The 25395-nt window shown below is 43.7% G+C and overlaps 1 protein-coding gene across 4 annotated transcripts in view; it reads left to right on the forward strand.

The window, feature by feature from the left end:
- The window catches only part of ube2f (ubiquitin-conjugating enzyme E2F (putative)), a 211668-nt gene that overhangs the window by 112019 nt on the left and 74254 nt on the right, over window positions 1-25395 (forward strand). For all 4 annotated transcript variants that reach the window (XM_063051737.1, XM_063051736.1, XM_063051734.1 and 1 more), the window contains one exon: window positions 14548-14615. In XM_063051737.1, coding sequence (XP_062907807.1) covers window positions 14548-14615 — 68 coding nt within the window. The remainder of the gene's footprint in view (window positions 1-14547; window positions 14616-25395) is intronic.

A 25395-nucleotide genomic window follows, 5' to 3' on the forward strand; every position in this document is an offset into this window, starting at 1 on the left:
TCCGCTTACAAGGATAAGTGCCGGGAGGGAGATTGGTGGGAAGAGCTGTTGGGAGGGGGGGAAGTGAATAGACAAGGGAGTCACGTAGGGAGCGATCCTTGCAGAAAGCAGAAAGAGGAAGGGGGAGGGAAAGATGTGCTTAGTGGTGGAAGTTACAGAGAATTTATTTATTTATTATTTTTTCCCTTTTTCTCTCTCTCTCTCTCTCTTTTTTCTCTCTCTGTCCTCACAATAATTCCTCTGGTGCTCTCCTCCCCCTTTCTTTCTCCCCAGGCCTCCCGTCCCATGATCCTCGCCCTTCTTCAGCCTCGTATCCCTTTTGCCAATCAACTTTCCAGCTGTTAGCTCCATCCCCCCGCCCCCGTCTTCTCCTATCATTTTGGATCTCCCCCTCCCCCTCCCCCTCCCACTTCCAAATCTCTTACTATCTTTTCTTTCGGTTAGTCCTGACAAAGGGTCTCGGCCCGAAACGACAACTGTACCTCTTCTTATGGATGCTGCCTGGCCTGCTGCGTTCCACCAGCATTTTGTGTGTGTTGCTTGTGCTTTTTTCTAAATTTGTTTATGTCATAGTATTTTAGAACTAGCGCAGTATTTTGAGGGCGGCACGGTAGCATAGCGGTTTGCACAGTCGCTTTAAAGCACCAGCAATCACCAATTGGGATTTGATTCGCGCCGCTGTTTGTAAGCAGTTTGTACATTCTTCCCATGATCATCTGACTTTCCTCCATATGCTCTGATTTCCTCTCACATTTCAAAGCAACATGGGTTAGGGTTAATGAATTGTGGGCATGCTATGTTTCAATATGCATGTGACAATTAAAGCTGATATTTAAATTTTTGAATTTCTTAAGCCTATGCATACCGGTGAGGTTGGAGCATTAATGTGTTAACTGTTGGCTCATTATTGCGTCAGCAACTGATGATAGTATTGTTGGTGTGGGCTGGTTGCGGCAAGAGAGCTGACATCATTGTCTAAATATAAAAGAAACTTAACATAAAAATAAGTGCAGTGGATTACTGCTATGAATCTGCAAATGCAGTTCATTGAGTTTCTTGTTACTGCTCAGCCATGGCTGTTCTTTGTTTTGATGAATTCCTGAAATAATCCAATAGAAGTAATTACTGATTTTGCTCCATGGTAGGTTGTGGATGTACCACTAGATAAGGAGAACAAAGGTTTGATTGAGGGGACATATCTTTGTGCCTACAGAATGGGAAGTAGCATATTTCTTCAGTTATGCATTTATATTTTAGGTCTTGTTTCTGTTAGTACCTCTGAATCTGTAGGCTTGGCAATTTTAAGATTATATTTTAAAAGGAAGGATTGTATTTATGGTTTATGAGACCATCAGCTTGAATGATGGGTCTGGGTAATATTATTGATAATCAGTTTGGTGATCGATAATTAGCATAAGGGTTAATTAATACAATAATCAGATCTTAGAATAATTGATTGATTCCATAGATTTGCACTCCCCTCAGATTTCTCTAGGTCATAGGTGGCATCATATCCTGCTGCTCAGCTCAAAGATTCGTTTATTAAAAGTTTACAGCTCTGAAACTATGCTTTTCCTGGTGGCCATGAAACCAAGAAAGAAAAGAATGGCGCCACTTTTATCAACTCATCAATCCCCCCAAATCCCTCCTCCCATAAAAAAGCAAAAAAAATGGAATAGACACATCAATCCCCCCCCACCCGTAAAAAATGAGAAAGATCGGGCATAAAACAGAGAATATGAAAAACCATATGACCAAAAAAAAAAGGTCTACAGTCCAAGTCCACATCCAAAAATCAGAAAACCTGGGCAACATTCTCTGGGCACAGCAGCATGTTCTCCCCTCTCTGGTAGCATAGAAGAGCAATCAAAAGGCAGGCAGCCATGCTCACCTTCGGCATTTGCCTTGATGTTTTAATCTCCCTCGTCTCTTTAATTGGGGAGAAATGGAAGCTTTTAATCGGTGAAATGGAGTCAAACATTGACTTGCCCCCGTCCTGTAGCCTGCCTGCCACGAGGTTCACGCACACTACCTCTTCCTCTTGGAATCATTTCAGATCTTGCAGAGCACTGAAGCACCAAACAATCTCTGAGCTTCCACATTCGCCTGGATGTTTCAATCTCCCTCATCGTTTTAATTGGCAAGCTTTGATCAGCTAAATGAAGTCGGACATCAGCTCGCGCTCTGTCCCGGGGCCTGCCCACCATGGGATTCATGCATGCTACCTCTGCCTCCTGGACTCCTCTTGGAGACTGTAGAGCACTGGAACACCCAAACAGCAAATCACAGGCTGCAGCAGTTAGTAAAATATATGGTTTCATGATCTAACCAGAAGTTGTTGACCACAGGAGCATTGTACACAGGAACCATTTTGACAGGAGTAGATATTGTTTTGAATTAAGAGCAGGAACTTTAAATGGTAAACAGTGTCAAATTAAACAGTGTCATGGGTGAAAGAAGCAGCTAAGCACAGAATATGCGCTTTACATTCTTGAAAAGCGAAGATAGATTAGATATTGAGAGGATGCTTCCTAGAGTTGGGGAGTCTGGGACCAGAGAGCACAGCCTCAGAATACGTTGATGTCCCTTAGAACATGACGAGGAGGAATTTCTTCAGCCAGAGGGTGGTGAATCTGTGGAATTTATTGCCACGGTGGTTGTGGAGGCCAAGTCATTGAGTATATTTAAGACAAAGGTTGATAGGTTTTTAATTAGTAAGGGTCTCAAAGGTTTCAGGGAGAAGGCAGGAGAATGGTGTTGACAGGGATAATAAATCAGCCTTGATAGACTAGCGGAGCCGTCTCGATGGGCCAAATGGCCGAATTCTGCTCCTATATTTTATGGCATAATATGATGATTGCCGATGCTTCTGCCTTGGGAGGTTTTGCTATGTTGAAAATACCACAAAATATACTCAAACAATCTTGGGGATGTTGAAGGCTGATTTTTGTGCATGGAACCTTGTGTGTATTGTGGGTTCAGTATGCACGTCTCTGTAGATCTGACGATAAGGCTTTTAACCTGAGCATAATTTAGCAAGACCAGTGTGCATGAAATCCCAGTTAGCTGACAAACATGTAGTCAAGTTCCTGTTTGGCAAATTAAAGCTATTACTAATACCTTGGTAGATAAAAGACTCATCAGATGCACATGAATCAATTTTTAAAAATTTCAAAGCACAAATAGAAATTGTGGGAGTGTGATTCACTCAACAGAGTTAAAAGGTCAGGAGAATGACACTGGAGTATTGCACTTCTTGCTTAATTTAACTCCTGACTAAGAAAAAAAAATCAAACTGGATGGAAAATGTGAACAAGGGGAATCCTGTTCTGGTGCTGGGACAGCAGAAAAGGGTGTAAAGAGAGAAACAGCAAACCATTCAAAATGATCTGTGATGCAGAGGAATCCATGACTGAGAGTGTAGAAGGCCTATTGGGAGTACTTCTACGTAAGTAGATCAAGTCTGTAGAGAAAGCTAGGCAGAAGAAGTGGCAGTCTGTGTGCTTGTAGGTGTTGCGGTCCAATTGATCCCAGTCCCTCCTTGCACCCCCCTCTCCTGTTTCTGCAGCTGCCTCCCCACAACCCCTCCCCTTCTCTGCAGCTGCCTCGCCACAACCCCTCCCCTTCTCTGCAGCCGCCTCCCCACAACCCCCTCCCCGTCTCTGCAGCCGCCTCCCCACAACCCCCTCCCCGTCTCTGCAGCCGTCTCCCCACAACCCCTCCCCTTTTCTGTAGCCTCCCCACAACCCTCTCCGTCTCTGCAGCCGCCTCCCCACAACTACCTCCCCGTCTCTGCAACCCCCTCCCTGTCTCTGCAATTGCCTCCCCACAACCCTCTCTCCGTCTCTGCAGCCAACCGCCCCCCACAACCCCCTCCCCGTCTCTGCAGCCACCTCCCCACAACCCCCTCCCCTGCGGCCGCCTCCCCACAACCCTCTCCCCTATCTCTGCGGCCACTTCCTTGCCCCCTCCCCCCACCCCTATCTCTGCAGCCACCTCCTAACCCATCCCATCTCTGTAACCTGCTTCTCAGCCCACCTCCCATCCCTGCGACTGCCTCCTCGCACCCCCCGTCTCTGCTGCTGCCTCCTTATCACCTCTTCCCCCCCTCCCCATTTCTACAGCCACCTCCTCAATCCCCCTGTCTCTGTGGTTGCCTACTCGCACACCCCATTTCTGTGTCCTAACCCTTGACCCCCCCACCCCCTGTGACTGACTCCTCACCCCCTCCTCTGTCTCTGTGGCCACCTCCTCACCCCCCCCCCCCGTCTCTGCGACTGCCTGCTTGGCCCTCTGTCTCTGTAGTTGGCCCCTCAATCCTCTCTGCAGCTGTGCCTCACTTCTCCCCCATTCTGTGCCATGCCTGACATCCCACTTTTTATGACCGCCTTCTCCCTCCTCTCTGCCCTCTGTCTTTCGCTGCCTCCATCTCTGCCCTGCACTGTCTCCTTCTGTCCCCCTCCCTCACTCCTTCCCCCTCACACGCTCCCCCTTCAGAAACTGTTTTGTAAATCTTTTTTCCTGCTCCGGAAAGAAAGTAAATGTACAACTTGTGACATTTTAAACGTACTGAACTGAGTATTTCCCTTTGTACCACAACATGCTTAATGCAATGTACAATCATCATGGGCTCATTACTGACATTTCTTTTTAATAGTTTTCATTAATTGTGTTTGCCGAATGTCATCTGCAATTCGCATTCAACTTTGAAAGATCACTTCTTATTCAAGATCTCTGACTATGAAATGTCTTTAAGTGAAATACCTGTATGCTGTTCATTAAAGCTGAACCATGTCCTTGGGGTTTAAGAATAGTGAACATGCATTCAATGTGATTGCATTAGTTAAATATTGATTTTCATCTTGTTTGACATTGGTGCTTGTTGTGTTTATCAGACCTCTGGGTTGATCATGTTTTTCTGCAAAAACCTTAGTCATAGAAATCGTATCTCTTACCCAAATGGAACTGAAGCAGCAACCTATATAGATTAATCCAGCACATGCAATTTATTTAGGTTTTCAGGAAGTAATTGGGCAAAGTTGTTGATGAAGCATGTAGGAGTGACGCAGCAGCAGATAAAATACATCCACTTGGATTGAAAACTTGTTTTGCAACAGGAGGCAAAAACCAAACACACCAGCTGAGCTTCGAACAACAGAGGTCCATGTCATCAAGTGTCACCTCAGAATGGGGAGGGTTAGTGGGGATGGAGAGCATGAGTTGCCAATGTAAGGCTGGCACTAGAGGAGCTGAACACCATGATCAGCAGTTTCAAGACTGTTGATCACAGTGCTCAGACTTGAAAGTGGCGTCCTAGTAGATAGGCTTGTAAAGACAGCTTTTGGCACAGTGGCTTCATAGATCAAAGTATTGAGTACAGGAGTTAGAATATTATGTTGAAGTTGTATGAGATATTGGTGAGGCCTAATTTGGAGTATTTTGTGTAGTTTTGGTCACCTACCTAAAGGAAAGATGTAAATAAGATTGAAAGAGTGCAGAGAAAATTTACAAGGATGTTGCTGGCATGAGTTACAAGGAAAGATTGAATAGGTTAGAACTTTATTCCCTAGAATGTAAAGGATTTGAGGGGAGATTTGATAGAGGTATACAAATTAGGGGAAATGCAAGCAGGCTTTTTTCGTTGAGGTTGGCTTTGGATTACAACTGGAGGTCATGGATTAAGGGTGAAAGGTGAAATCTTTAAGGGAGACTTGAGGGAAAACTTCTCCATTCAGAGAGTGATGAGAGTGTGGAGCAAGCTGCCGTGCAAGTGGTAGATATAATTTTGATTTCATCGTTTAAGTGAAGTTTGCATAGGTACATGGGTGGGAGGGGTATGGAGGGCTGTGGTCTGGGAGCAGGTTGATGGACTAGGCAGTTTAAATGGTTCAGCACGGATGCGATGGGTTGAAGGGCCTGTTTCTGTGCTGTAGTTTTCCGTGACTCTAAGATAATGCACTAGATGCCTTCCCAATCATCATGGAAGACTTCAACCAGACCAGCTTGAAGAAATCTCAGACAACCTATGTCACCTGTGGAACCAGAGGAACCAGCACACTTGATCAATGTTACACCACCATCAAGAGTGCCCACTGTACCATCCCATGCCTGCACTTTGGCAAGTCTGATCATCTGGCTGTACTTCTCTTCTCAGCATATAGGCAGACACTGAGGACTGCTGCACCATTGGTGAGGATCACGAAGGTATGGTCAAGGGAGGTTGGAGGTGTGCTTACAGGATTGCATTGAATCAATGGACTGGACCTTATTCAGGGATTCGTCTTCGGATCTGAATGAATATGCTATGGCCATGATCGACTTCATCAAGACCAGCACAAATGAGTATGAGCTTTTGAGAGCATTTTGGACATATCCAAACCAGAAATTATGAATGAACCAGGAGATTCACAGTTTGCTAAAGGCTAGATTTGTGGCATTCAGTACAAGTGATCCAGAATTTTACAAAAAAGCTAGATATAACATATGGAAGGCTGTCTTAAGAGCGAAAAACTATTTCCAATTGAAGTTGAATACGGAAGGATTTGCAGGCCATATACTTCCTACAAGGCAAGACCTAACATCATAAATGGCTGGGTTGCTTCACTTCAAGGTGTGCGCACCTTTATGCATGTTTTGAAAAGAAGAATAAAGCTATATCTGTGTGAATCCCTGCACCATATATCAACCCTGTGATACATGTCTCGGAGGCTGATATCAGAACGTCTTCAAGAGGGTGAGCCCTCACAAGGCATCAGGCTTTGACTGATGGACCTGGCAGGGCACTGAACTTCTATGCCAAGCAAATGGCAGGAGTGTTCAAGGACACTTTCAACCTCTCACTGCTGCAGTTCCTCCATATTCTCCCCGTGACCTTGTGGGTTTCCTCTGAGTGCTCCAGTTTCCTCCCACATTTCAAAGACGTACCAGTTGGTAGGTTAATTGTTTTTTGTAAATTATCCCGTGATTAAGCTAGGATTAAATTGGGGAATTGCTGGGCAAGCGGTTTGAAGAGTCAGAAGGGCCTACTCTGCACTGTATCTTAATAAGATAAAATAAATAAAAACAGCAATGAAGAATCCTTCTACACTGAGTGTGAAGGTGTTCCTGAGTCTCCACCTGGGACTTGCATGACTTGATAGTAGTGAAAACCAAGGGGAAGCTACTAACATGATAAAGGAAGCCCTGAACACTGCCCGAAATGGACGACCTTCATTGCTGTCCTAAACACCAACGGCATTAACAGGCAGTAAGTAAGTACTGCTGCAGTCTGAAGTTCCCAACTGCTTCAAAAGGGCATCAGTCAGAAGAGTAGGCTCAACTCACTCAACGACTGTCAGCCAGTAGTACTCATATCTACTGTGATAGTGCTTCGAGTGGATGATCATGGCTAGAAATAACTCCTGCCTGAGCAAGGACATGTACCTGCTACAATTTGCCAACTACCATAACAAGTCTACAGCGGTTGCAATCTCACTGGCTCTCCACTCACCCTTGATACCTATGTCATGCTGCTGTTTATTGATTATAGCACAGACTTCAAAACCTTTATTCAGTACTAATCAACAAGCTTTAAAGCCTTGGCCTGTCTACCTTCCTCTGCAACTGGATCTTTGACTTCCTCATCGGGATACCACAATCAGTACAGATCAATAATAACATCTCTTCACTGACGATCAGCATAGACTTACCATAAGTATATGTGCTTGTCCCACTGTTTTACTTTCTCTACATTCATGTCTGTATGGTTAGACAAACCACAAACACCATCTATAAGTTGACCGATGACTCAACTGTTTTCAGCAGAATATCAGATGATGACTTGGAGGTGTTCAGGAATGGGATACATTGGCTGATTGAGTGCTGTTGCAGCAACAATCTTGCACTCAACGTCACTAAGTCCAAGGAATTGATTGTGTACTTAAGGAGGGGAAAGGTGGGAGAATACACGAATCCACATCAAGTGGTCAACAGTGGAAAGGGTGAACAGATTCAAGTTCCTGAGTGTCAACATCTTATTGTAGATCCAACATTTTGATATAATCACTAAAAAGACACATCAGCTTTCATTAGTTTGAGGAGATTTTGTATGTCACCAAAGACTAGCCAATTTCTACAGATGTAACATGGAGAGCATTCTGACTTGTTGCATAACCGCATGGTATAGAGATTCTAATACATAGGATCAAAATAAGCCACAGAGGATTGTAGACTCAGCCAGCTGAGTGGGCACCAACCACACCACTATCAAGGACATCTTCAAAAGTTGGTACCTCGAGAAGGCCGAATCCTTCAATGGGGATTCTCACCATCCAGGACATCCCCTCTTCTCATAACTGACACAATGGAGAAGGTACAGGAGACTGAGGATAGAAAATGCATGTCAAAAGGGCGATGTTGTGATAGTCATGGGGGATTTCAATATGGCCAGCATCTCTGTCATGTTTCTGTTAATTCCCTTTATTCCACTGTAATACTGATATATCTGATGTTAGCTTCTCCCTCTCAAATTACAGGGTGAATTCTATCATATTATGATTACTGCCTCTAAGGGTTCCTTTACCTTAAACTCTGTAATCAAATCAGGTTCATTACACAACACCCAGTCCAGAATAGCTAATCCCCTAATGGGCTCAATCACAAGCTGCTTTAAAAAGACATCTTGTAGTTATTCTACAAATAATCTGTCTTGGGGTCAAACACCAACCTAATTTTCCCAATGTACCTGCATATTGAAGTCCCCTGGAACTATCATAACATTGCCTTTTCTGTCTCCCATTGAAATATGTAGCCCACATCCTGGCTACTGTTTGGTGACCTGTATATAACTCCCATCGGGGTCTTTTTACTCTTGCAGTTTCTTAAATATACCCACAACCATTCTACATCCTTCGACCTTCTGTCATCTTTTTCTGAATTGAATTGACTTTATTACTTACATCCTTCACATACATGAGGAGTAAAAATCTTTGTTACATCTCTGTCTAAATGTGCAATGTGCAATTTATAGTAATTTGTAATAAATAGTATGTACAACAGGACAGTCAGTATAGCATAGAAATACAATTGCATGAGTGCAAATTAATCAGTCTGATGGCCTGGTGAAAGAAGCTGCCCCAGAGCCTGTTGGTCCTGGCTTTTATGCTGCGGTACCATTTCCCGGATGGTAACAGCTGCAACATTTTGTGGCTGGGGTGACTTGGGTCCCCGATGATCCTTCATGCCCTTTTTTACACAAATCTGTCTTTGTAAATGTCCTGAATAGTGGGAAATTCACGTCTACAGATGCGCTGGGCATCTCCATTCCTCCTGTAGTCCACAACCACCCTCCTTTCTTTTGCGACATTGAGGGAGAGGTGGTTTTCTTGACACCATTGTGTCAGGAAGGTGATGACATTTCTGTAGACTGACTCGTTATTATTTGAGATTAGGGCAATCAATGTAGTATCGTCAGCAAATTTAATTAGCAGATTGGAGCTGTGGGTGGCGACACAGTCATGGGTGTACTGAGAGTAATGGAGGAACTTAGGATTTGATTTCATTTTTTTTTTCCAACAGAGCCGACCCATGCCTCTGCCTACCTGCCTGTCTTTTCAGTACAACCTGTGTCCTTGGATGTTAAGCTCCCAACTATAATCTTCAAAGTTCAAAGTCAATTTTATAATCAAAGTTCATATTTGTCTCCATATAATAACTCTGAGATACATTTTCTTGTGGGCATACTCAACAAATCTATGGAATAATAACTAACAGAATTATTGAACAACCACTAAACTACTGCTTTCAACCAGAGTGCAGAAGTCAGCAAAATGTGCAAATGCCAAAAAAAACCAATAATGTAAATAAGTAAACAATAAATGTCGAGAACATGAGATGAAGAGTCCTTGAAAGTGAGTCCATTGGTTGTGGGAACAGTTCAATCATGGGATAAGTGAAGTTGAGTGAAGTTATCCCCTTTGTTCAAGAGCCTGATGGTTGAGAGGTAGTAACTATTCTTAAATCTGGTGGTGCGAGTCCTAAGGCTCTTGTATCGTCTTACAAGATAACATGTCTGAACGACTGGTGTCCTGTGGCACTCACCTCAATAATAAGCAAATGCTTTGAGAGGCTGGTCGTACACTCTCTGCAGTTCACCTCCCAACACAGCTAATTGCCAGATGATGCAATAGCCACAGCTCTACGTATTGTTCCTACACATCTGGTACATACCAGCTGTGTGGTGAAAAAGGCATAACAGTGCCTCTTTCACCTCAGACGGTTGAAGAAGTTTGGTGTGGGTCCCCAAATCCTAAGAATTTTCTATAGGGTCACAATTGAAAGTATCCTGACTGGTTGCATCATTGCCTGGTATGGAAACTGTACTTCCCTCAATCACAGGACTCTGTAGAGAGTGGTGCAGACAGCCCAGCGCATCTGTAGATGTGAACTTCCCACTATTCAGGACATTTACAAAAACAGATGTGTAAAAAGGGTCCGAAGGATCATTGGGGTTCCGAGACACCCCAACCACAAACTGTTCCAACTGCTACCATCCAAGAAACAGTACCGTAGCATAAAAGCCAGGACCTTCAGGTTCCGGGACAGCTTCTTCTACCAGGCCATCAGACTGCTTAACTCATGCTGACACAACTGTATTTCTATGTTATATTGACTATCCTGTTGTACATAATATTTATTATAAATTACTATACATTGCACATTTAGACAAAGACATAACGTAAAGATTTTTCCTCTTCATATATATGAAGGATGTAAGCAATACAGTCAATTCAATTCGATTCAATTCCTGGTGGCAGCGGCAAGAAGAGAGCATGTCCTGGGTGGTGGGGGGGGGGGGGTCCCTGATAATGGATGCTGCTCTCCTGTGATAGTGATTCATGTAGATGTGCTCAATGGTTGGAGGACTTTACTTGTGATGGACTGGGCCGTATCTACTTTTTTTTTTGTAGAATTTTCCATTGCTGTTCCATACCAGGCTGTGATGCAGCCAGTCAATATACTGTTAATGTTTGGCAACGTTTTTGAGCTGAGTTTCTGCAAACTCCTAAGGAAGTAAATGTGCTGCTGTTCTTTCTTCGTAATTGCATCTGCGTATTAGGTCCGGGGCAGGTCCTCTGAAATAATATCACCTACAAAATTAAAGTTGCTGACCCTCTTGACTTCTGATCCTCCAATTAGGAAGGGTTTATGGACCTCCAGTTTTCTTCTCCTGATATAATCAGTTCCTTGGTCTTGCTGACATTGAGTGAGAGGTTGTTGTTATGACACCACTCAGCCAGATTTTCAACCTCCCTCCTGTCTGTTGATTCATCACCACCTTTAATTCGGTCTATGACAGTGGTGTCATTAGAAAGCTTGAATATTGCATTGGAGTTATACTTAGCTGCACAGACATATGTGTAAAGTGTAAATCTTTCAGCCTCGACTCAGTGATGCCCATAACGTCATACCTGCCAATATCTAACTGTGCTACAAGATCACCTACCTTATTCTGCTTGCATTCAAATATAACACCTTCAGTCCCGTATTCATCAAAGAAATCTTTTCACTTTTGTCCTCGTTAAACTGTCCTATCATCTGCCTGACCTTCCTGACAGTCTCACTGCACAGTGCCTCTGCTTGTGCACCAAGCATTCATCTGCCAAATCATCCTATTCTTACCCTCACTGGTGCGTGGTCCAGGTAGCAATCCAGAGGTCCATTATCAATTTTACAGGACAACTACGATTGACAATGAACAAGAGTCTCGCCAGGCTCAGATGCATTGTGAACTAATTAACTGGCCAGATTTTCTTGCATACTTTGTGCTTACATGTTTAAAGAAAATAGGGATATATTTGAGCAACACACACAAAATGCAGGAGGAGCTCAGAAGGTCAGGCAGCATCAATGGAGGGAAGTGAACTGTTGACATTTCAGGCCACAACCTTCACCAGGATTGAAAAGAAAGGGGGCTGAAGCTAGAATAAAATAGTGGGGGGGCGGGGGGGAGAATACAAGCAGGCAGGTACTAGTGAGTCCGAGTGAGAGGGGGAAGATAGGTGGGTGGAGGTAGGCAAAGAGGAATGATATGAGAAGCTCTGAGGTGGTAAGTCGAAGAGGTAAAGGGCCTATATAGGAAGAACCTGATAGATTAGGACATTAGACCATGGGATAAAGGGAAGGATGTGAGGAACCAGAGGCAGGTCGTGAGGGTGGGGGATGGGAAAGGAAGGAGTGAGGGGGTCACACAGGCAAGGGGAAGGGAAAACAGAAGGGAATTGTTACCGTAAGTTAGAGAAATTGATGTTAAAAGCTATTAGGTTCAAGATAACCAAGATGGAATATGAGGTGTTGCCTCTCCAGCTTATGTCTGGCTTCATTGTGACAGTAGAGACCATAGGCAGATGTGTCAGTGCGGGAATGGGAAGTGGAATGAAATGAGTGGCCACCGGGAGATCCTGACTACTGAAGCAAAGAGAGCGAAGGTGCTTGGCAAAGCGTTCCCCTAATCTATATCAGATATAGTTGAGTGTATGAGAAAGAAGGAGTATGTTTGAAAGACAGAGAGTGAGATATGATATTCTGTACAGGTGTGAGGTGGTGCAATATACTACTGAGAGTATATAAAGTTTGAGAGTGATGGTTTGCATCTGTTGCCTAAATGAGGGTCTCAGTAATATCCCAATTTCTCCCTCAACTTACTCAACTTTCCAGCAGTCATTGTGTAATGTTACATTTCTTCCAGAACTCTTGTATCATTTCCTCTGCCTAGTAATACCTTTTTGTGTCAGCTCTGAAGAGACTATCTGTTTTTGGTGCACTGTTGTTGGACATGTGAATAATGAGGAACATACAGTGTACTCACATTAACTATGCTGCTTACAGGTTCTGTCTAACATGCACCTGATTTATTTGCAGCACTGTATATTTCAGAGTTAATATTACACTTACAAAGCAACACTCACAACACGCTGGAGGAGCTCAGCAGGTCAGGCAGCATCCGTGGAAAAGATCAGTCGATGTTTCGGGCCGGAACCCTTCGTCGGGACTGTAGAGGGAAGGGGCAGAAGCCGTATAAAGAAGGTGGGGGGAGGGTGGGAAGGAGAAGGCTGGTTGGTTCCAGGTGAAAAACCAGTAAGGGGAAAGATAAAGGGGTCGGGGAGGGGAAGCAGGGAGGTGATAGGCAGGAAAGGTGAAGAAGGAATAGGGGAAAACACAATAGGTAGTAGAAGGAGGTGGAACCACCACTAAGCACATCTTTCCCTCTCCACCCCTCTCCGCTTTCTGCAGGGATCGGTCCCTCTGCGACTCCCTGGTCTACACGTCCCTCCCCACGGATCTCCCACCCGACACTTATCTCTGTAAGCGTAACTGCTACACCTGTCCCTACACCTCCTCTCTTGCCACCATTCAGGGCCCCAAACAGTCCTTCCAAGTGAGGCAACACTTCACTTGTGAGTCTGTTGGGGTCATCTATTGCATCCGGTGCTCCTGGTGCAGCCTCTACATTGGTGAAACCCGACGCAGATTGGGGGACCGCTTCGTCGAGCACCTCCGCTCCGTCTGCCAAAACAGACAGGATCTCCCAATAGCCACCCACTTCAACTCTGCTTCCCATTCCCATTCAGATATGTCCATACATGGCCTCCTCTACTGCCATGATGAGGCTAAACTCAGGCTGGAGGAGCAACACCTCATACACCGTCTAGGTAGTCTCCAGCCCCTTGATAGAATTCTCCAACTTCTGGTAATTCCCTCCCCCTCCCTTCCTCTATCCCTATGTTACTCTGCCCCCTCCCCCAGCTGCCTATCACCTCTGTCTTGGTTCCGCCTCCTTCTACTACCCATTGTGTTTTCCCCTATTCCTTCTTCACCTTTCCTGCCTATCACCTCCCTGCTTCCCCTCCCCCACCCCTTTATCTTTCCCCTTACTGGTTTTTCACCTGGAAGCTAGCAGCCTTCTCCTCCCCACCCTCTCCCCACCTCCTTTATAGGGCCTCTGCCCCTTCCCCCTTCAGTCCTGACGAAGGGTCCCGGCCCAAAACGTCGACTGATCTTTTCCACGGATGCTCCCTGACCTGCTGAGTTCCTCCGGCGTGTTAAGAGTGTTGCTTTGACCCCAGCATCTGCAGATTATTTTGTGATTACTCTTACAAATATATTGCACTATATGCCATTTTTCTATGAAATCATTAATCATATCTCATTCAATAATATATCAAGCTGTTTCTCTCCCACACATTGCTGTAGAAAGGATTCAGCAGTCCTGAAGGAAGGTCTCGGCCAGAAGTGTCGATTCTTTATTCCTCTCCATTGATGCTGCCTGACCTGCTGAGTTCCTCCAGCATTTTGTGTGTGTTAGCTGATTTGCCAGCATCTGCAGAATCTCTTGTGTTTAGAATGGATTCAGGATACTTATCTCGAATCTTTTCATGGCAAGGTTAAAACTACATGAGGAACATTTTGAAAGCATTGCTTCCAACAAGTGTGTATTTGTGGTAAATACTGCAGGTTTTGGAGTAAAACTTAAAGTGTTTGACCTGAATTTATTTCCTTTTCTATTCACAGATGAAGGGTATTACCAGGGTGGCAAGTTTCAGTTTGAAACAGATGTTCCAGAAGCCTACAATATGGTGGTGAGTAGAGGAGTTTTGCAGACTTTTAATATGCAAATAATTGCAGTGCCTAGAGGGAGAAAACGCAAGGCAATTAATCAGGGAAATTATTTCCATTTCCATTGTTTTTTTTATGTAATTCATGTGCATGGCAAGATTAGGAATCTTAGTGCTGGCAGGTAGAATAAGCAATGATTTCAATGTCATCTTAGGACAGGTAAAATTAATAGTCAGGTACATAATAAGGCTCCCACTGTCTCTCTACCCTGTGTTTGATGGTACAGAATAAAGATAATGGTTAGCATTTTGATATACATTTGTCCTCCAAGCTAAAAGCAACATGTTTAGCAGAAGAATAAGGAAAGTACAGAAGTACTGCAAAGATGAATATTACCTAGTTAAATTAGGTCTAGAATCAGAATCAGGTTTAAATTACTAAGAAAGAAGGCTGCAATTGGATTATAATGTAGGTAAATATGAAGTTGTCAATTTGAGTGGGAAGCAAAACTATTTTAGATGAGAAACTAGAAAATATTGACACATTTGGGTGTCCTGGTATATGAATAAAAAAAATTGACGTGCAGAACCAGCAAATGATCAGAAAAGTTAGTTGCTTATCAGCTCGTACTATAAAATTTATTGGAGTACAAAACTATAAATATTTGCTTACTGCTGCACTAAGATTGTTTTTTGAGTACTGTGTTCAGTTCTGACCTCTTCGCCTGAGGAGGGGAAAATAGGACTCCCAAACAAGTATGTTGTAAATCGGTATTTCTGGATAAAGAAATGAGTTGGGAAATGGAGTTGAAATTAACCATGATGTTACTAAATTACAGAACGACTCAAGAAGTCTAGTCCAAACATTCTTGTTTTAAGGAAAGTAAAACAAATCCATACACCAATCAAATATGACATGAAGTAAATGGCCATCAAACTGCTTATGTGAAAATATGTTGAATGGTGTGAAGAACCATCAGTGAGAAAATACAGAGATTGAATAAAAATGGAAGTGATGAGATTTGAATAAGGAGAGGTATTCTCAGCAGAGCTAGAAATTGTGAAAAAGTGAGGAACGCAAACTGCATGCATCATTGTGTGAACTAAAACAATTTATAAATAAAACGTTGTAAAATTTTCCGTACTGGCCACAATGCTGAGTTCTTCTTCAGTCGTCTTAGTCTCTGAGCCCACTTCTTTGGCAGGTATTCCACGCCCAGCACTGAGGACCACTTCTTCCATCTTGAACCCTCCTCCTCTTCTTGGACACCCTGCTCTGGATCTTTTCTTCTCAAATTACCAAGGAAGCATCAATCAGCTCGACTTCTACATTCCTCTCTCCTCCTGAACCTTACCCCCTCTGGACATACTGCCCTCCACTCTCTGCGCAATGCCAACCTTACTATCAAACCACACAGGCAAAGGGGATGCTGTTGTAGTGTAGCAGGCTGATCTCTATCTGGTTGAGGCCAGGCAGCAACACTGAGACACCTCTTCATACCTGCGCCTTGAAGAGGACCCAGCTTGGGACCAACAGAAAACTGTCTCTAACACCATCAATAGGTTTCAATAGGTACATTTAATGTCAGAGAAACATATACAATATACATCCTGAAATTCTTTTTCTTCACAAAGATCCATGAAGACAGAGGAGTGCCTCCCTCCCCCACCAGGAAAAAAGCATCGGTGCCCCCCCCCCATCAGGCACTCAAGCATACAGCAAAGCATCAATAAAGACACCGACTTGCAGTACCCCAAAGACTACTCGTTCACCCGGTATTTGACATATCACTGGCTCACTCTCTCTCCCTAATAAGGGAAAAAGAGGTGTTCCCGCTTCACAGCGAGAGGGGAGACATTACAAAACAACTCATGTTAAAAGTCTGTTGCGTCACCTTTTCCGAGCTCTGTGTCTCTGGGCACACACCCAGCACCAAGCCCGCTACTTCCAATCTTCCTTGTTCTCCTGCGATGCATCAGTCGGCTGCGACAGCACCAGCCTTGAATCCGCCTGCATCCAGAGCCACGAAAATCCAGCACCCTGAAGGCATGCTAGTCTTCCAGGTCACATCCTTGGCATATTGAAAAGCAGCTGTGAGGCCCCAGAGTGGGTCCCATTCCCTCAAAGAACCGAAGTCAGGGTGTAACTCCTGGTCAGAGTCTTCAAAGGAACCTTGAAAGGGGAAGAAAAGAGATATCAAAGATAGAAATAGAGCTGTTTCCGAAGATGCAAGCAAAGGAGTTGCCGTTTAGCTCCATTGTCACTCAGCTCTTCCTCCAAACTATCACCGACCTCATCAACTCTGGAGAACTCTCATCCACTGCCACCCTTATCCCACACTGCTTGCTTCTACTTCCTATCCAAGATCCACAAACCTGACTGTTCAGGTAGGCTCATTGGCCCTGCCTGCTCCTGTCTCACTGAACTTGTGTCTTCGTGTCTGGACTCCGTTCTATTCCCCTTGGTTCGGTCACTTCCCACCAACATCCGCAACACTACTCATGCTCTTCATCTCCTGAACAACTTTCAATTCCCTGGCCCTGATCACCTCATTTCTGTTTCCTTCTGTTCCCCAACAAGAAGGCCTTAAAGCTCTCAAGCTTCTCTCTCAATAAAGGAAACAACTAGTTCCCCTCCACCACCACCTGCCGCCTGGCGGAACTAGTCTTCACTCTCAACAGCTTTTCCTTTGGCTTCTCCCACTTTTCCAGACTCTAGCCATGGTCACCCACAAGGGGCTCAGCTGCCTGCCTTTATGTTGGCTATGCAGAAGAGTCCATGTTGCAAGCGTGCCTTGGCAATGCATCCCAACTGTTCCTCTGCTACATTGATGCTGGGCTCGTCAATTTTTTCAACTTTGCCTTCAGCTTTCACCCTGTTCTTAAATTCACTTGGTCTATTTTTGACACCTCCCTCTCCTTTCTCAATCTCCCTGTCTCCATCTGTGGAGACAAACAGTTGACTGGCCTCTTTTATAAGTCTACCGATTACCACAGCTATCTTTATTATACCACTTTCCATCATGTCTCCTGTAAAAATGTTACTCCTTTTTCTTAGTTTCTTCGTCTCCGCTACAATTGTTCCCAAGACGCACCTTTCTTTCCAGGACATCACAAATGTCCTCCAAAGAATGGGGTTTCCCTTCCTCCACCATTGATGTTGCCCTCACCTGCATCTCCTCCATTTCCTGATCATCTGAGCTCACCCCAACTTTCCTCCACCTTAACAGGGATAGAGTTCCTCTTGTCCTGATCTACCACCCATGAACCTCTGCTAAGTAGAACTAGAAATCATGAAAAAGTGAGGAACGCAAACTGTGCGTGTCACTGGGATCCTACCACCAAGCACATCTTTGCTTCCTCGCCCCCCCCCCACCATTTTCTACAGGGATCGCTCCCTCCATGAGTTCCTTGTCCATCTGGTCCTTCCCCATTGATCTAATGCCCAGCACTTATCCCTTCAAGCAGTCAAAGGCCTTATATTCCATCTGGGCAGCCTCCAACATGATGGCATGAATATTGATTTCTCCTTCCAGTTTAAAAAAAAATTCCTTCCCCCTCCCCTCTGTTTCTATTTCCAACTCTGGCCTCTGAAATCTTCTCACCTGCCTATCACCTTTCCCTGGATCCCCTCCTTCTTCCCTTTCTCTTATTTCCTCTCCTTTCAGATTCCTCCCTCTCCAGCCCTTTACCTTTCCTACCCACCTAGCTTCATCTAACACTTTTTTGCTATCCTCCTTCTCCTCTTCCCACCTTTTTATTCTAGCATCTACCCCCTTCCTTCTCAGTCCTAAAGAAGGGTCTCGGCTGAAACGTCGACTGTTTATTCATTTCATAGATGCTTCCTAACATACTGAGCTCCTCCAGCGATTTGTGTGTTTTGCTGTGGATTTCTAGCATCTACAGAATTTCTTATGTTTATGATATCTTTTCCCATTTGTAAGAAACTTTCTACTTATTAAGGAAATGGAAATTAAATGAATTTTCTCCGCTTTACTCATTTAACCATATTCCCTGTGGGTTGCTTCCATTTGTTAGAAACATAGCAGCAGGAAAAGGATGTTTACTCCTCAAGACTGTGCAATCATTCCTTGAGAATTTGGCTAGTCTGTAAAATCTATCGTTCTCCCCTTAAAGCTTTTAATTAAAAATCCATCTATCTTATAATTAGTATTAACCAGTAATAATTACCGTTTGCTGAAGAACTCCACATGATTATCAAATCAATTTGAATTTCTATTCCTTTTTTAGGTTTTCACCATTATGCAAAATATGAATAACGGATATTGAAATCCATTTGATGTTTCCGTTCATTTTTAAAATTTATTATGACAGGTTTCCCCCGCCATTCAAAGGTAGAGCGTTCCTATGAAACGGTTCGTAAGCCGGAATGTCGTAAAGTGAAAAAGCAATTACCATTTATTTATATGGGAAAAACTTGTGAGCGTTCACAGACCCAAAAATAATCTACCAAATCATGCCAAGTAACACATAAAACCTAAAATAACAGTAACATATAGTAAAAGCAGGAATGATATGATAAATACACAGCCTATATAAAGTAGAAATACTTTTCTACAATCATTGCCGCACTGTCCACTGTAGCGAAAATCTCATGCAAGCGCTCTTGGCAGAAACACGGCGCAAACCCTCTCGGCAGAAACACTCTCTCCAGTAACCTTTAAGCTATGAAGCTGCCAAATCATACCAAATAACACATAAAAATACACAGCCTATATAAAGTAGAAATGTTTGTCCATCGTTGACGTCGATAAGGACCTCTGGTGTCGAGACTAGCGCGTGATTTGGATTTAAGTGAGGGAGAGTTGCGCAGCGTCAGCCTCACTCTCTCTTCCCAATTCCCATCTGGATCCAGTGGCAAGGCAGAGTCGAGACAGCTGGAGATGGGACTAGGCGCAGTGGATGACCAGGACGTCTTTTGTGTCTTGTCCTGCTACACGTTCCACAACGCTTGCAGAGACCGCCTTCTTGACCGTTGGACCTTCCATTAGTCTCGTCCGCTCAATCCGCCGGAGTCTGTCTTCACATGCTGGGATAGACAACTCCTTATCTCACCGAGGGTTTGAGACTCGTCGACTACCCTCACCTGGTTTAGCCGGCTTGTCGAAGCCGTTGCCCGGGGTGTGGCCGCTGTCGCATGCAAACAGCTACGGGGAGCCACAGGTGAGAACTGAGTGCCAGGTGGGGACCAAAGGTGGACTAACTGCCTTGAAAAGGACGCGACATGTTCCCCCACCAGAGGTGCTACCCCTCCCTGACACCTCATACACCCCATAAAGTAGAAATAATGTATGTACAGTGTAGTGTCACGAACTCCGTGACGGGAATAAAAAACCAGCAGAGATGGAAAGCACTTTGGAGTCCAGTATTGTTATAAACTAATAATATTTATTAGTAACTATGCAACACAGTAATATAAATGTAGATAACTCAAGCAGGTTAGCAATGATTATATATATAAGTAAGTATATCAGTAAGTATGGAAATATATGTATGAAAAACCAAACTTCTTTAAGTCTAGGGGTAAAAAGATACAGTCTTAGGATGATGAGTAAAGTTCAGTTCAGTTCGTGGTATTAAGTTGAGTAGTGATGGAGAGAGAGAGAGAGGGAGAGATTTGAGTCTTCAGGTGAGCTGACGCCATCGATCTTCTCGTTGTCCTTCGAAATCCTTTAAAAGTCACCGACTGTGACTTTAACAAAGGGAACCGGTTTTCTGTGGTGGAGCTATCCCCTAGGCGAGGGTGGACACATGGACAACTCCCCACCAGTCAACCCCTTTCCTCTTTTCACTGCAAGAGCGATAGATTGATCCGCCTGATCGATCCTCCAAAACCCACTTGTTCTGCAGGCACAACAATGCTCATTCAGTGTCCAAACATTTGTCTGAGGTCTATCATCTGACCTCCTATTTTATCTTCTCATGCTGAGCATCAACTGTCATTCAAATAACTCCTCCTTCCTCCCTCTCTGAAGAAATGCAAGCAGGCAAAAGTCCTTGAAAAGTGTCAACAACCTGCCGAAAATCATAACATCGAGTGTCCATTAAATAACGTGGCCTTCGGTCACCATAGCAACTTATGAGCTGCTCAGTGCTGTCTCCAACTCAGCAGAAATCCAAAATTTAACCAGTTCTTTCTCTTGCCTTAAAGTTACAGTCCAACTGTTAGTCTTCGTCTCTGTCTCTTTTCAAAAGCACAGTTCATAGGGGTAATTCAGGATCCCATCACAGTAGTATCACTTACCGAAATCGGGAAGACAGCGCCGAGCACACTGATGATGGTGTGTTAGGCTGAGTCGTCGGAGGTTGGGGTGGTGCAGTGGTCCCCAACCTCCAGGCCGCGGACCAATACCAATCCGTGAAACATGCAGTGGTGCAGCGGTAGCCGGGACGCATCCGGCGCATCTTTAAGAAAAAAGCTGAAATAAACAAGCTAATTAATTAGGTGCCGCCCAGCACATAAATGTCGGCCCAGATCAGAGGCGACACAATCTGCAATCGCCTCTGATCTGGGCCGACATTTACGTGCCAGGCGGCACGCAATTAACTAGCTTGTTTATTTTGGCTTTTCTTCTTGAAGATGTGCTGGGTGCGTCCCAGCTACCGCTGCACCACTGCATGCTTCGCAGCAATGTATCGGTCTGCGGCCCGGAGGTTGGGACCACTGGGGTGGTGGGACACTAAGGTGTCATCTCATCGTCAGCTGTATCCATCAGGGCAGGCAGGTCATCTTCTTCTATGTCTGCCTGCCTAGACGTCGAAGGTCGAGGTTCGTCGTCTGCTGTGGATGATGTGGAAGGCTTGAAAAATGACAGTATGCTTGACTGCTTAGCCTCGCACATTTTTCTATCATACAGTTCTTCGTAAGCATTCAAACCATCCTGCAAATATGCCCTAAACGTACGTACCCTTTCAAGATTAAAGTCGTACTTATCTGCAATCATTGCAGCGAAAATCTCACGCATTTGCTTCACGTTCAGTCCCTGGACAACTTCACTTTCGGTCCATTGGCTACTGCATTCGGTTTCGATTGTTATCCTTTCCTCTTCCAATTGCTCTTCATCTATCAGTTCTTGGTCATGGGATGCCAAACCTCTTCAACATTATCTTCGTCAACTTCCACAAGCCAAACTCACTTTGTCCTTACTTCGTTCACCACGATCGAAATGCTTAATTATGTCTAGTTTTACGCTAAGTGTAACACCCTTACGAGCTCTTTTAGGCTTTTCCAATACCTTAGAACTCATCTTGCAAACGGATGCTCAAAATAAATCGACATAAAGCACAGATGCTCACAGGCACGTGTTTAAACAGTGCTGGCTAGAATGCAGTTCCGAAGGAGGAGCTTGGCTGCTCGGGGCACGCGCTGCCTTTTACGCGTGCTGCCTTTTTTTCGTAACAGTGAAAACACCTTCTGTTAGCGAAAACAGTTAACTAATACAGGTCTTTCGTAACAGAGAGGTGTCGTAAAGCGAACATTCGAAAAGCAGGGGACACTTGTATATCATTGGTGGAACCTGTGGCACAGGTAATAGAGCTACTGTAAATCCTGACTCGAGGTGCTCTCTGGAGTCTGCACATTCTTATGACGGTGTGGGTTTCTCCAGGTGCTCTGGTTTCCCCCCCACTTCCTAAAGATGTGCGGAATGTTAGATTAATTAGTCATTATAAATTACCATTAGGTTGTATTGATTGATAGACTGTGAGGGGAAGTTGATGGGGATGTGGTAAGAACTTTTAACAAGTTGTTAAAGGAGGATTAGTGTAAATGGATGATTGATGGTCAGCAGGGATACGGAGGAGCAAAGGGTTTGTTTCCCTCTATGACTTTGTAAGCAATCTGCTACTAAGGATATGTTACTGTTTAGTGCCATTTTTTTCTCCTTCACTGTTAATTTGTTTCAATTTTATCTAGTCAATACCAAAATTCAACATTTTTAATTGTCCAAAATGCCATTTTTCTTCCTTTACTATAATAGTTCCACATTTCTGCCAATTTCTTATTCATATGGATAATACTACCAAAATCATCTTTTTGCCCACATTCCTCATGACCAGCTTTCACCTAATTTATCAGTGAAAAGAACACGCTGATATTTGAAATACTTGCAGGTTTCTTTTCACAATCTCATTGGTTAGCTGTTGCTGCATGTCCTGTCACCGTTTGCTGTATGTTTGTGAAAATTTGTGTTGGATTTTGCATTTTACATGCTTTGTCTTTTTAATTTATGCTGCTCTTTATCTCCTTAGTCATTCAGGCTATTTTTATTATAAAGTGGTGCACTTACCCCAAGGAATATAAATTGATTCACTTGTCACATTATGAACACTTTCACCACTCTGCTGTTGTTTTTGTCTGTTATCAAGTTTTCACAGATTAATAGGCCTTGTTGCATTACAATTAGCTTAATCTAAACCTAAAAATCTATTAGATGCTACATGCTTTGTGTGTTGCGTTAATCCTAAGAATGAACAAAATGGGAGCAGTGAATCTGCCTTGCTGTCTGTTGAACACGCTGGACCTGTCAGTCTGACTGTGGCTGCTCATGTACCTGGTCCACTTCTATTTGGTACCAATGTCTTCTGATTTTCTTATTATCTAAAGCCTGTCACTGTGCATTGAATATTCTCACTGACCGAGCATTATTATCCCTCTCAAACAGTAAAAAAAAATCACTATTTATCTTGTGTTAAATGGGTGGTTCCTATCTTGAAAAAATGTGCCCTCTGTTTCTATGCTGTCCAGTTGAAGGGCTTGCTTTATAGTAGAACCTCAAGAATTGGACTTGAGAATCTACATTCCACTGACTTCCGGGCAATTTTTGCCTCTTTTGGATGCAAAGATGAAAACTACGCACTGTACTATAAAACACATCTCTTCATAGCTCTGTACAATCACAGCAAGACTCCTTGCAAGCCTGCTACAGTAAATATGGGCATACCACCTGCCTTCCTTATTAGTTTTGTGTATGCTTACTTCCATACATCAGTACAGAGGTTTCCTGAGAACTAGTTTCTCACTATTTTATTGCTTTACTCACATAAATTCACATTTTCCCCACATTTTACTACTGTTGATACTTTTACCACTTGCTTAATGTATCTGTCAGCATCCTCCTTACAACTCACATTTTTACCATGCTTGGTACTTACATCATGTCACCATTGCTGTCAGATTAATGTTCACATACCTTCAGGCAATTGCTAATCTACAAAAAATACATGTATGAGTCAGAAAGGGACTGAGGTTGCCTGTAAATAGTCTCTGTGACCATGTCCCAAAGATTTGCAGATTGGTAAGTTATTTGCCTACTATTAATTGCTTCTTGCATCGGTAGGTGGTAGAGGCTGAGAGGGACCTTGTGGAAATTTAGGGAGAATGGTTGCAGGGGAAACTTAGTGAGGGATTGGGCTGACGTGGACTTGATAGGGCAAATGGCACCTTATGTATAAGGAAATTAAACAAGGAATTGGGGTGGGTGTGCATTCTCTTTGTTCATATGTTGTGTGTTTGTGACAGTACAGAGTTAGATAGCTACTCAATCTTGAAGAACATCACCTGAAAAGAATTGAAATGCAAGTTGGTGCCTCAGGTAAAAACAACTCTGGCGAAATGAGAGTTTTTTCTCATTCTACAGACTTGCCCTGGGTACTCTAAATTTAGACTCTGAACTCAGTTTACCATGTCTTTCAGAGGGAAAGGGAATGTTTGAATACCAGAATAAGAATGCAGTTTTGCCTAGGCAATCTCACCATATTTGTGTGTGTGTGTGTGTGGGGGGGGGGTGCAGTATTAACCAGGACTCTGCCTTGCTCTTCTTTAAATTGTCCCTTGAGATCCTTTTCATTCATTAGAGAGGGCAGACAAGATATCATTTAGCTGTAGTGTCTCAGCTTAGCTCCTCCTCTGTTGGGATCAACTTGGAACCCCAGCATCTGGAGCAGAGCTTGAATCCACAGTCTTCCACCTCCAAGGCAAGAGTGCCATTCAGTGAGTTAGCCATTAGACGATCACTTGAATCACCAAGACATCAAGTGCTTACAAATAGGATTAGTGCAGATGGGGATACTCGATATCCGGCATGGGTGTAGTGGGCCAAAAGGCTCTTTGCTCGATGACTCTCCAGTACCAATACTGACTACCCTGTGGTTGCCATCTTTGTGTCTAATTTCATGTACTTATTTATATTATTTTTGGTCTAGTGAAGGTGATTATTCTGCTTAAGAATTAACATTTAACTTATGCAACTGAAGTCTAAAATCTGTTACTGTTGCTTTTATAGGATTGTGTCCTGAAGATAAAAATCCCATGGATGTGTGTAAAATTAGTCTCGTTGAAGACTGATGTAATTATCTATCACAGGGGTCCCCAACCTTTTTTGCACTGTGGACCGGTTTAATATTATCAATATTCTTGCGGACCGGCTGACCCGGGGGGTGGCGGGGGGGTGGGTAGGGTTGCCAACGGACAAGAGTAGCAGTCAAATATGTTGTGTTTACCCCGAGAAAAACTACAATGACTATGAAGCCTTGTGCTGGCACCAGTGCGCATGCGTGTACGTGCCGATGTTTTGTCTGCAAATTGTTTTTGGCGATTCTGTACGGGGGAGTGGGGTGTTAATCACAACTGGAATATAGGTGATAAGTGGCTAATACATTCAATTTCGTTTCTAAAAGGGTTTATCTAACGAATTTAATATTAAACACATAGCGCATATTTTCCTCACATGAATATAGTGATAAGTCAATTATCAGGGGAGCTTGAAGTAAGTGTTGAACGAAC

The sequence above is a fragment of the Mobula hypostoma genome, chromosome 6, assembly GCF_963921235.1.
Source record: "Mobula hypostoma chromosome 6, sMobHyp1.1, whole genome shotgun sequence".
Taxonomy (NCBI): Eukaryota; Metazoa; Chordata; class Chondrichthyes; order Myliobatiformes; family Myliobatidae; genus Mobula; species Mobula hypostoma.